The sequence below is a fragment of the Salarias fasciatus genome, chromosome 18 (genome assembly GCF_902148845.1).
Source record: "Salarias fasciatus chromosome 18, fSalaFa1.1, whole genome shotgun sequence".
Classification (NCBI taxonomy): Eukaryota; Metazoa; Chordata; class Actinopteri; order Blenniiformes; family Blenniidae; genus Salarias; species Salarias fasciatus.
In genome coordinates this window covers 29,495,005-29,507,581 of record NC_043762.1, presented here as the reverse complement: position 1 = coordinate 29,507,581, position 12,577 = coordinate 29,495,005, and the positions used below count along the sequence as shown (strand labels likewise).

General features: G+C 45.6%; 1 protein-coding gene across 1 annotated transcript in view; it reads left to right on the top strand.

Annotated features, from left to right (window-relative positions):
• Window positions 1–2,645: 2,645 nt before the first annotated feature.
• myo10 (myosin X) overlaps window positions 2,646–12,577 on the top strand; it is an 88,359-nt gene continuing 78,427 nt past the window's right edge. Inside the window, 1 exon segment of the mRNA XM_030114890.1 lies at window positions 2,646–3,050. Within this exon segment, the coding sequence (XP_029970750.1) occupies window positions 3,030–3,050 (21 nt within the window). The 5' untranslated portion in view covers window positions 2,646–3,029.

Below are 12,577 nucleotides of genomic sequence, written 5' to 3'. Positions count from 1 at the left end.
TCAGTCTTGTATTTCTATCCTTGTGGGGACCGTCCATTGACTCCCATTCATGTCTAGCCCCTAACCCTGACCCTTACCCTAACCCTAACCCACACCACAACAAAGCCTAACCCTAAAGAAATGTTTTTGCACTTTTACTTTTTTCAGTAACAACAACATGGTCAAGAAAACACTGTTTCTCCTACTTAGGACCGGAAAAAGGTCCCCACAAGGCACGTCGTTCCACGTTTTGCTATCCTTGTGGGGAAATTTGGCCCCAACAAGGATAGAAATACAAGAACACACACACACACACGCACACACACACACACACACATACACACACACACCTCTGGTCAGTTTGGAACACCAGTTCACCTAACATGCATGTCTTTGGACTGTGGGAGGAAGAAGCAGCTCTGCTGCAGAAGGACGTTCCATAAAATCCACACAACAAAAAGAACCCAGGTCTATCAATGAACCAGGAATATAAAAAGAAAAAGAAAAAAACCCAGGAATATCCCCACTGTGAGGGGAGAGAGCTAATCAGCAGTTCACTTTCTAACTTTTTGCACTTTTAGCTATTTCACATGATGATCAGGAGAAGTTGTGTACAGATTGATGGGTTTGCTGTGCAAGTGTTGAAGTAGCGCTGTGGATCATGATATGGTGTAAATAACAAAAAACGGGAAGCAGATATGCTGCGAGCGTTAATGCATTTGACGGTTCAACGTTTTGAGGTTGCTTTTTGCGTTTTCAGTGAAAACAGTGAATCAAGATTTACTGGCAACTTTAAAAATGGCTAAGATGTTACTGATTGATTTTGTTGCTGCTTGAACATTTTCTAACTGTGTTTGTTGGATCTGTCAGTTTGTACTTCTAAACCAGTGGTGTCTCGCTAATTTTACTTCAGATGGATTAAAGAAAATACAAATTAGTCCAAAAGTACACAAAAACTTGAAAGTTTAACAAACCATTTCATCTACTTTTTAAAAAAGAAAATAATGAACAAACTGAAATCTAAAAAAAAAAAGTGCAATGTCCAAATCCCGTCTGCCACAGTGATTTTCTTCTTTCTAAAATGGGTTAAATTGTGGATTGGAGCATCATTTAACCTGTCCCTTCATACGTCCATATTATTTTCATAGCACAGATTACATTACACCTTGCACTGAGTGCTCTAAGCTGGTCAGCATTGGGAGGTTTCCAGTTGGAGTCCAACATCTCCGATCTCAACAGTGATCAGTGGAGATCTAACAGCTTCACACCTCAAGAGTCGATCCACAATGTTTACAGTAAACCATCAGTTTGAGCTCCTGATTATTATCTTTAATTGTTCAGAGTCAGGTTTGTAAAGGCACTGGCTCCATTGCTGCTGAGCAGTTTGGTCCACTGGCCTGAACAGGAGAGACAGGCGGTGGATGGACGTCCCTGGAGTCCTGGTCATGTCGGGGTTCAGAGGAGGGTCAGAGGAGGGTCAGAGTTAAGGCTATATGAACAGAGGACATGTTTACAGGGCAACTCTTCAAAAGAAAATATGTCGTTTCTGTGTTTTCATTTTAGAAAAGTTTCACTGTTACAGCAATATTTTGAAAACATTTAACAGTGAAAAGCAGGAATACTGAAATCATGGTTTTATGGCCACTAGTGGGTGCTGTTGCTTGTTTTTGTAATGCAACACCATAAACATGAACAACGGCAGGGACTACAGAGTACAAGATTGAATTGCTGTTCTGAGTGACTCTCAGCTGTATGTCAGAGTGATCCAGAGGTAATCAAACTCTGCAGGTGGCTGTTAGCATGACTGACCTACTAACACATGAGCAAAACTATTTACTTCTGCAGTCGTGCCTTGTGCTGTAGCAGCAGTTTAAAAAAAAGCTGTGATTTTCCCCTTTTTCAGTTCAAGCATTTCAAGATGAGGTTTCAGTCACCTTCACGCGCCATCGTTTCGTAAACCGACGCCCAAAATGCATGTTTTTTTTTATTTTTTATTTTTTACAGTTTTCACTTGAAAGCATCGTCGTGTAAACAGGGCTTGTAATGCGGCGTTATCAGAGTATGATAGTCGATCTAATGTCTTCAGTCTGTTTCAGTTTTTCTAGAGTCAGGTGAAGGAACTGAGTGACTGATTCAGTGAAGGGGAAAAGTTGGGAACCTTTAATAAGGAAGAGTTTTTTCTTCTTCTTCCTCTTCTTCCTCTTCTTCCTCTTCTTCTTCTTCTTCTTCTTCCTCTTCTTCTTCTTCTTCTTCTTCTTCTTCTTCTTCTTCTTCTTCTTCTTCTTCTTCTTCTTCTTCTTTTTCCTTGTGATAGGGAAGCAGATCTTGCAGGCTGATTGTGTTCCGCGGGCCGTATGTTTGACATCCCTCAGTGCTGACAGCAGGAGGAGGCAGAGAGACAGGAGGCTGAGGAGGAGGAGGAGGAGGAGGAGGAGGAGGAGGGGGAGGGGGAGGGGAGGAGGAGGAGGAGGAGGGGAGGAGGGGAGGAGGAGGAGGAGGAGGAGGGGAGGAGGAGGAGGAAGAGGAGGAGGAGGAGGAGGAGGGGAGGAGGAGGAGGAGGAGGAGGGGAGGAGGAGGAGGAAGAGGAGGAGGAGGAGGAGGAGGGGAGGAGGAGGAGGGGAGGAGGACAGGGGGCGGAGCTTCGGGATTGTTGTCCGCCGGTGTGACTGAAGTGAAGTGAGCGTCTCTAAACTTTGCCCGGCGTCCTCCCGTCCTCCCGTCCTCTCCTGTCGCTTCGCTCCTCTCCAGCTTTCCTCCGGTTCGGCGGAGAGCGGGTCAGACGGAACCGGCCCGGGTCCCGGTGTCCCGGGCTCCTGGAGGAGAACCGGCCGGGTTTTACTGAGATTCTCCTGCAGGAGTAACTCATGCAACAAAAGAGAGAAGAGCCAGCCGGAGAGGATGCACTGAAACCCCGGGTCCGCAGCGCCTCTCCTCCTCTTCTTATTTTTATGTATTGTTTTGTTTTGTTGTTTTCTGCTGGGAATCCCACGAACAACACATGAGTCGGAGTGACTGGACAGTGAATCCCCGGGGATTAAAGTAACGAGGCGATGGATAACTTCTTCACAGAGGTAAATTGTAAAACCTGCTCCTTTCTCACCCTCTGGATCGTCTTCAGTCTGGTTGATTGTTTACTTTCTTCAGCTGAAATCATCTTAATCACTCATGTGATGATTATGAGTTAAACTGTTGTTTGTAAATGAAGTTTGCTCCTCGGGTCCAACATAAACTCAGTGATGGGTCCATTCATCCATTCATCCATTCATGAGGCGTCCTGTGCTGTGAGCGCGTGCTGGAGTCGTCAGGTCTGTTCTGGTCTGATGGGGGCTGGACTCGGTCCCAGTGGGTCTCTGGTATTTCCGCACCTCTTTTTCTGGTTTCCTCCACAAATAAATCCCGAAAAGCTATTAATAGAAGTTTGAACGCGAGTCTCTGCCAGAGGCAGACAGTCCCTGCTGAAGGGTGAGCGATCTGAGGCGCTCTGGGGGATTTTCCCTTCTGATCTTCTCTTCAGTCACTTTCAGTTAATTCATGAGGCTGTGGACTCCAGGCCCTGGTCCTGCTGTGGCTTCACTCAGTGAAAGTTTGCTTCAACTTATTTCATTCAGGTGTGGAATTAATCATAGTCCTGTCAGTGTGTTTTAATCATACTTGGTCGTTTTGTTTTGTCCTCATGATGACATTTTTCTAGTTTTTAAACTATTGTGTGGGCAAACCTACTTCACTTTACCCAGAGTTTAAACCAATGATTCTGTGGGACCATCAAAGAAATGAAGATAAAACAGGAATTTAAAGGCTTGTCCACCTGAAGCCTTTCATCGATTAATTAAAAAAAAAAAAGAGAAAAATCAAGTTACTTATATCATGTTTCATGAGCCTGGAAGGAACTCCAGGTATGAATGTGTTTTTGAGGTGTGTGTGTGTGTGTGTGTGTGTGTGTGTGTGTGTGTGTGTGTGTGTGTGTGTGTGTGTGTGTGTGTGTGTGTGTGTGTGTTTCCTGGGTGAAGCAGCACTATGATAAAGTACAGCATGTGTGAAGCACCCGGCTGTGTAAATCCTCCACTGACTCATGGCTCATGAGCAAAGCGTGGTGGCGTTTCGACAGCAGTACCCACGCCTCGGCGGCGGCGGCGGCGGCCAGGTAGCAGCAGCACCTGAGTCTCCCTCCAGTGTTTCCCTTCTGTTGGAGCCGCTGGTCTTCAGGAGTCCCTGTCATCACTGGAGCTGAAGTTTCACTGACAGATCGGCTCAGGGAAGAAGAAAATGAGCTGGTTGAAAGCCATTCAAAACCAGTTTGAGCGGTGAGCAGTTCCACAGAGGAGCCTGACGCTGAAGGGTTAGCCAGATATCTCCCTGGTGCTCATGCATGTTGAGGATCAGTGGAGGAAGAGGTCAGGACGCTCGCTGCGCTCGTGAGCGTTCAGCCTGACCAACACAAACACGGAGCTGCAGCAGTGCTTCCTGCTGCTGGTCTCATGACGAGTGCGCCGTACATCTGGCGGCTCGGCTCGGCTCGGCTCGGCTCGGCTCCCGCTGAAGAAAGGGAATAAGTCTCGGTGCCAGAAGCCGGCAGGCGAGCACAATAGTCTCAAATATCAGCCTGCCGGCTTTATATCTGCCAGCTAATCGCAGCTGAGACAAAGAGCCCAGTCTTTAAAGAAAAGGGCATTCGACAGGAACGTCGAGCGGCTTCAGCAGAGTGAGCAGAGAGGAATGCGAGCCGGGACGGAAATCGGCGGGCTTCGTGTTGTCCTGAAGGCAGTTAAGATGAAGCACCGAGAGCTGCTGGATGAAAGGATGGAGGCAGAAGCAACGTGCTAATGAAGGCCACCAAGGTTTTAACAAAAAGGTTCTTTAGGTTTAGTCTGACTGTATGGACAAGGTTTATTGATGCAAATTACTCACAAAGCATCAGGCCTACTTTTTCTATTTCCATATTTGGATAAATGTGTAAAAACATGTATGCAAAATGCAGCAGTGTTACAAAGTTTTTGGGCATTTCACTGAATTTTGCACCAGAAAGTATAATTAAACTCAGCTTTATGTTGTGAAAGTAGGCCTTTTCTGGATTAAACATTTTGCAAAAAACAGACTTTTTTTAAAAGCTTCTACTTACACGGCAACAAAGAAGAATGTTAAAGTTTAAATTTAAAGATTATTAAGCTGCTGGTTCAGCAGTACAGCCCACCCCGGATGACTTTGGGTCTTTATGTAGCCTCTGAACTACAATGAGTTTCCCTGCTGCTCTACATCAGCAGGCTCCCATATTATTTATCCTTTCATTCATGACTCGGTAGTTTTAATGAAGGAATGGTGTTCAAACATCCTCCCTCCAATAGGTGTGACTTTCTCAGGAGTAATTTGGTGAATCATGGATTTCCTGAAGATGAAGGAGAGCTCGGTTGGAGAGTTCCTGGGGTTCAGAGGGAATGTTTCGTTGACACACTGACCTAGAGACTGGCCAAATGCAGCGGCCTTAAGGAGTGTGTTATTTTCAGCACGTCTGTCGTGGCTGAACCAGCTGTGGCGGGGAGCTGAAGTGTTAACGCTCTGCTTTTAACCTGTCGTTAGTTATTACAGCTGTCTCATTTCATCCCTATTTTTGCATTTCAAGCCTCCAGCAGGGTCGTCTCCCTGCTCTGAGCCGAGCCGAGGAAACACAAAGGCCTGGACTGTTGCAGCTCCGGCGATGTGCTGACGGTGAACCGTCCTCCAGCAGGGGCTTTCTCCTCTCTAATTACCGAGCTGCAGCCATAACAGTGACGGTCTGGACCTCGACCAGCCCAGAGACTATAAATACAGAGGAGCCTCCAAATCCAGGCTGATTTTCATCACTTGGTCATTTTCTTGAAACGTGAATCTCTCTTCCTCTGCAACGACTATCAGTCGTCAGCCGTTCTACATCCTGATGGGATGTCAACTAAAAAACAAAAAGATGTGGAACTGTGCTTCAGTTTAGACAGGGGAGACCTGTGTATGGGTGAACGAGGGGTTTCTGAATCTGTCCTCCGTTGACATGCCTCCTGTCTGATTTCATAGTTCTGTTTCTGGCTGATTCTGGAATAGAGCTGATGATCACAGGTTGTCACAAAGCGCCGTCGGCGTCCTGAAGTCAGGACGGGACAGGTCTCTGTTCAGGTTTCACCAGCAGACGCCCTGCAGGCCGAACAGAATCCCCGTCAGTCTGCCTGCGATTGGCCGGTCTTCAGCTTTATGACAGCCAATCAGCAGTCGGCGGAGGACTGTTTGCCCTCCGAGGCAGCAGGACGGAGGCGGAGCGTGAGCTCGCGTGTGTTGACACAGCCGAGTCAGCCGGTTCAGCCCGAGACGTTAAGGCTTTGTTTTTATTTGATATAGTGGGTGTGCGCTGCGCTCGGATTCACCTGTCCGCCAATCGGCGGCGGCTCTGCCTCGAGGTGTGTGTGTTCAGTGTGTAAATTTATTTAGCAGCAGCAGCGTTGGAGAGCCACGCCAGGAAGAAGCGTTGGAGCAGACACGTTTAGCAGGTTGCTTCTGAACACGGCCTGTAAAATGAAAAACCACATTAAGCCTGGATCACTTTTATTTTTAAACACGATAAACGCTCCTTCTTCGTGTCAACGCTTGACAATAATCTTTTTTTCTTTCCTTTAAGTTGAGTAGATTTTTAAAAAGAAACTATTGGAATCTAAATAAGCCATGCGTCAGAGTTCACTGTGAATTTTCCAGAACTTCTCTTACTCTTATCACTCAGCATAAACTTAACACTGCTTCCATTTCACTTGGTGTTATTAACACAACTGCAGTCACAACCCTCTGGACTTTCTCCGCTGATAATCGTATTAATCTGCACATTATTTCTGCCTCACTGCCTGGGAGAGACCTCGGATTACTACAGCTGTTCAGTCATCTGCATACGCTGGAAGGTGTGACTACACTTGTTTGTGGTTAACATAAACGCTGTTCTAAAACATTCTTCCTTTGTTCTCCAGCTCGGAATTTCGCAGCTTCTGGTATCAGTTTGACGGCCTCATGGAAACGAGCCATGGCTTCAGTTAGGATGATGTATATACCGACCCAGGACAGTGGAAGTCTGTATGCTTTTGTTAAAAACTAAGTTTATTCTCGCCGAAGTTTGAAGAGCCGTGTTGCGTTTATTACTTTTATTGCATTTATTTAAAATAAACCATCCAAGACAAATGATCTTGGAGCGTGAACCAGTAGGACGGTTGTATCTGTGGTTTCACCTGGTGGATGATGGTTGGAAATGAGTTTTTCTTTCAGGATAATCCCACCAGGATGTGATCTTGGCTGCTATGAAGCAGTTTTACTTAAAAAGGTTTTTTTTTTTTCTTTGCTTCTTCGGCCATAAGCTTCAGCCGCCTGCTTTTCCCATTAAACCCATAAAGCCTAACCGCCCAATCACAGACATTAATTGGCTCGCCGCACATAACGGAGGCCCTCCCCATTTTATGTTTCTGGGCTGTAACGACCATTTCAAACTGGGGAGTCGGGCCGATTGGCTCCCCGCTCCCTCTGTTTCTCCTCAGCCGGTTTCGGAGCTGAAACTTGACACCTGCGAGGCGGCCAGAAGGAGCGGGGAGGAATTTAAACCGCTTGCAGATTTGTCGTTTTGTGGTCTCCACACGGCCCCCGCTGCCTGTTGTCCTGCCAGACAACTGCTGAGAACGCACAGCCTGGATTCCTGCAGACGGAGCTGAAGAGTGTCTTCAGGTCACCTTGACTGGTCGGAATCTGAGACATAAATACACGCAGTGTCTGTTTCCTGCACCCACGCTCAGAAAACAGGTTTAGATCGTAACATCATCTTTTGGCTCAATCTTAAAGCAGCATCTCTGTCGCAGAGAGAAGGGCTGCATCATTCTAACATCCTGCTGCTCCAGCCGAGCCCGCTGGCTCGCTTCGCCTTTTGCTTTTTTTTATGCCGCTGCTAAAATAACACTTACTCAAGGAGGCAAACACTCTGGACGCCAGCCAGAGCCGCCTGCACTGCTCAGACTGGTTTCCCTGCGCTAGACGGACTGTATATAGGGCAGAGGGGCAACTGTGACTGTGGGAAATCAAACAAAGTCCCGGGCCTGCAGTTCCAGACAGGAAACCTGTTTATTTTTATTCCCTCCACCGGCTGCTTAAATTCATCATCTTAATGAGCAGCTCGCCGGGAGAACCAGTCCTGAGATATCTGAGAGGAGAGTGTCTGTCCTGGCCAGGCTTCGTCTGAAGATCGTCACTTTTCGCTGTCCTGGAGCTCCACACGTCAGCAGAGAATCTGACACCTGGCCCGCGTGCAGCAGCGTTCAGTTTCCTTCTCGGCGGTTGTTAAACGAGCACAAAGCTGCAGGAAAAGGATCTTTAAGCAGTTGCTGGAGGTGAGCATAGCTATTCTAAGAAAAAGATTCAGGGAATTTTGTGGAATTAGCCTTAAAATATGTGCCTTCAGCTGAGAAATGTCTGAGTTATTTTGGAGCAAGGAGAATCTGAAAGCCTTGAACACCCAAAAACGGTTGAGCAGAAACCAACATGGCTGACAGGAAGCCCTCAGTGCCGATGGGATGGTTTGGACTTGATCTCCACTGCGCTGTCCTGTATTTTTTTTGTTGTCACGTCTGCTTCTTGCCGTGGTTTTTAGGTTAATCTATGCTTCTGTGCCGTGAGGCTGCAGGTCGGCCTTTGTGTGGCTCAGACGAGCCGAGGAGACGGCGGAGCTCACATATGTTTCCAAACATCAGTCTGAGGATTAGAATTTAAGGATTAGAATTAAAATCGTCTTTTATTTGGTTTGTCATTTGATTTCCTAACACGTCCAATCTCCTTAACCTCTCCTCGCTCGCTCACGGCTTTGGCTTTTTTTGTTTTGCACAACAGAGGTGCAAATGCAATAGATATCAATTGAATTTGGCATTATGGCTTTGAGATTCTGAAGTCTTTCCTTTGCTGTATTGATTCGTGAATAACCACAGTGACTGAAGTCTCAAAGTGTTTCACAATGAGATTTAACAAAGTTGAAAGCAGAAAATAAGATCATAAGCTCTTTTTTCTGGAAAGTCTGGCAGTGGCATCTTACTAAAGAACCCAGATAATGGCAGAGTCCCATAAATCTAGGTGAAAATGATTTTATTTAAGAAAATATGAATGTTGAAATTCATACAAGCTGCCGTTATTAATGAGACTTGGATTATTGCTTTAAATAAAAGGACCTCAATCTCATGTTTGACATCAACTCTTGAAAATGAAAGTGCACGTTGTGACGACGTGAAAACAAACTGAAACCACTGAGGCTCTGAACATCCCCACAAAATGAGAAGAACAAAAAAACCTCACTGTGTCACGATTTTTTATTAAGATCAGTAAGTTGTAGACAACCCTGATGCTTCAGTGGTAGTGGATGATTACTCGTTTCTTTTTCATGCTTGCCGTTCGACCTTTCATGCTCTCATCCATAACTCTTTATCTTCACTGTCTCTTCATCTCCGTCTTCCTCCCCTTTCTGGCTTTTATTAAGTTCAGACTTCCTGTCTGATGCATTCCTTTGGATCCTCACACTTCCTAACCTCTCACTCTGTCCAACTCTGTGTGTGTGTGTGTGTCGGTGTGTGTGCTGATTTGCAGAAGTCTCATTAAGAATGCGCGATAGGCAGAAACTGCTGAGACGCAGCCATCGAGGAATAAATGAGAAAATATTTTTTAAAAATTACAAAAAAAACATGCATCTTTACTCAAAAAAATCAGGACAAACCCCTGTGCCTGGTGGGCGGTGTTGTGCCTGGAGGGGATTACTTTACAATATAATCAAATATCAATATCACATTTACATGTAAAGAGTTAAGTACAAATTCTAAGCTGTATCTGAACGGCTAGCTTGCGTTTCCAAAGATGGAGATGGTATTTTTCTTTCTTTCTGTGGCCTTTGCAGTGCTCTGACCCCTTCATGACCCCGTCTGTGTGCAGTAAAGCAGAACTCTATTATAGTAATGTGAAAAGCCGTCAGTCCTCTGGTGTGTCTGCATGTTTTCCCTGGGAGTCGCTGGGCCGTGCACACGGCGGCGGTGACGGCGTACCTGTGCAGAGGGGTCGGTTCTGGTTGGACGGCTGCAGAGATGATGTCTCAGAATCCAGCCAGGCAGGTTTTCCAGTGCGACGCTAATCCGTCGGCGTCCCGCCGAGTCGCAGCTCCCCGCTGAGGAAATGCTCAATTAAAAAAGCAGAAAGTTCCAGGTCTGACCCGCGTTGGAGGATCACTGACGAGACGTTTCACAACATGCTGAGATAAACATCCCTGCAAAGTCATCCAGTTTTCTCTGTCAGAACATTTCAGTCGTTCATTAAAGAGATTGTTTAATGTATATTTTTTCAAATTTTGAATTAATTTCATTCTTATTAAAAACTCTTCACTGTAAATAACACAAAATTCAAGATTAGTTTATCGACATATTTAGACTAAAAACAATGTGAAAGGAGTGATGTTGGCAAAAGGATTTCTTTTTTCCTTTTCTGAATAAGATGGTCAATTTACCTGGAAAATAGTATTTATCATCTTTATCTGATTAACAGAAAAAACTCAGGGGAAAAGTGTGATAGCAATAATCTGAACCATCAGCTGGTTTCTCTCGGGGCAAGTCAGGATCTGTTTTCCAGTTTATTCTCACCAAGCCGGTCAAACGAAGACAAAAGAGGGATCAACTCGACGTTCTGCGATTGTCTTGTTGCTTTTAATGGTTTTTGTTTTTGCAGTTTATAATTCATCCATGATGAAAGGCAGCTTTACACCTGCGGAGCTTTTCCTTTTTAACGTGAGGATAATATTTTGGGATTCTTGTAATAAAATATTGAAGAGACAGAGTCTGACTTCAGAGACCAGTTTTTATTTTAAGTGAAGCATAATGCCTAATAACTGGAATGTAGCAATAGTTTTGGTGAGTTGTTGACCTGTTCTCGCTTCAGTCCAGCAACCGGGGCTGGAAGACTTCAGACCTGTTCCCCGTGTGAGGCTGACAGCCGGAGCCCTCGGGATCTGCTTCAGATTCAGAAGCTCCGGCAGATCGGACCGGGTCACATGTTCTCAGGCTGGTCGAGCTGAGCCGGTGTTTAGTCCACACTCTGAGTGAGAGGCGCCGGAACAAAGCACGGGGTTAAGATACGGCGTTAAGACTGTGGTTTAAATAACGGGAGGAGGTTTTATCCTGCATGCTTCAGAAACACAGCCCCGATTCTGATCACATCTGAGAGAGACGAGTAGGAGGAAGGTTATCTGATCCTACACTGAGCTGAACACGGCTTCCTGGAAACCCTGTCCACACACACACACACACACACACACACACACACACACACACACACACATACACACACAGCAGAACGCAACACAAGCACAGCTTCGGCACAACCCAAAAAGCTAAACATCCCATTTCCAGTAATTAGCTCCTTCTCATGCGACCCTGCTACCTTGTGAGGCTGGACTCCACTCGGAGGACGACTGTCTGGACTTACACCCATCGGAGTATTTGTAGTGCAGGTCTGAGTGAAGGCTGAGGAGTCGCCTCATGAACGGTCTGATTTAATGTGGCTGATTGATTTCTCTTTTCTTTTCAGTGCAGCCCATCCGGTTTCAGTCAGGATGGTAGAGGTCCATGCGGAGTTCTCCTGCTGATCTATAATGTGTTTACTGTTTGAGATGTTTGACAGCTTCAAGGTTAAGTTCATTAGAATTACATGGTGACACAATTTTAAACCCCGAGTAAAGATTAGCAGCAGAATGTCTTTAAGAAATGTTATTTCAGATTAGAGTCCAGATCAGAGTTATTGTTTCTTCTGGAAGTCTTTATCAGCAGGCAGATAAAGTTTATCCTGTGTTTATTCAAGTGGCAGAGTTTAACTCCTCTCTCGGTACTCTCCATTTCTTTATGTTCAAGTCGAAGCATATTGATTAATTTAGTGCTTCCTTTAATGCAGACTTACATTGTTATGAAGTTGAAATTGCCGTCTGTGAGCCGTCCACTCTGAGGTCCTGTTGTGGAAGCTGGACCCGGCTGAACGTCTTGAACGCTTCATTTTGATAGCGAAAGCTGACGTCTGCAAGGGAGAAGGTTAAAGAGAAACGACACCAAGCAGCCTGTTCAGGACAGTGTTTCCTGCCTGCTCGACGTCCTCTGACATGTAAACACAGCAGGCGGTCTGGATGCTGAGCTTCACTGTCAGTTCATGTAATTAACGCACAGAAAGTAACCCTGCAAGAAACAGCAACCAGGGAAAAGCGTTCACGCTTCACTGTTTCTGTTCGCTGCACAAAAACAGAAATACGCCGTGATTAAATGGTTTGTAGCCGTTGAGGTTTTAGTGCACCGTACCAGAGAAGTTTACAAAAAGTTGCAGAGTGGACATAAACTATATTTTATCATTTATGTTGAGAACATATCCACGAGATCTGTTATGTTCCCTAAAGTTTGCTGTGAATGAGGTTCTGGTCTGGTGACCAGATCCCGGCGGATCCCCTGACCTTCCTCTCAGAGTGCACGTGATCTTAACACCAAATGTTGTTTGGCTTCACAGTGTAACATGGGTAGCAATTCAGAGATTAAACCTTCATAGTAGTCTTTACTGG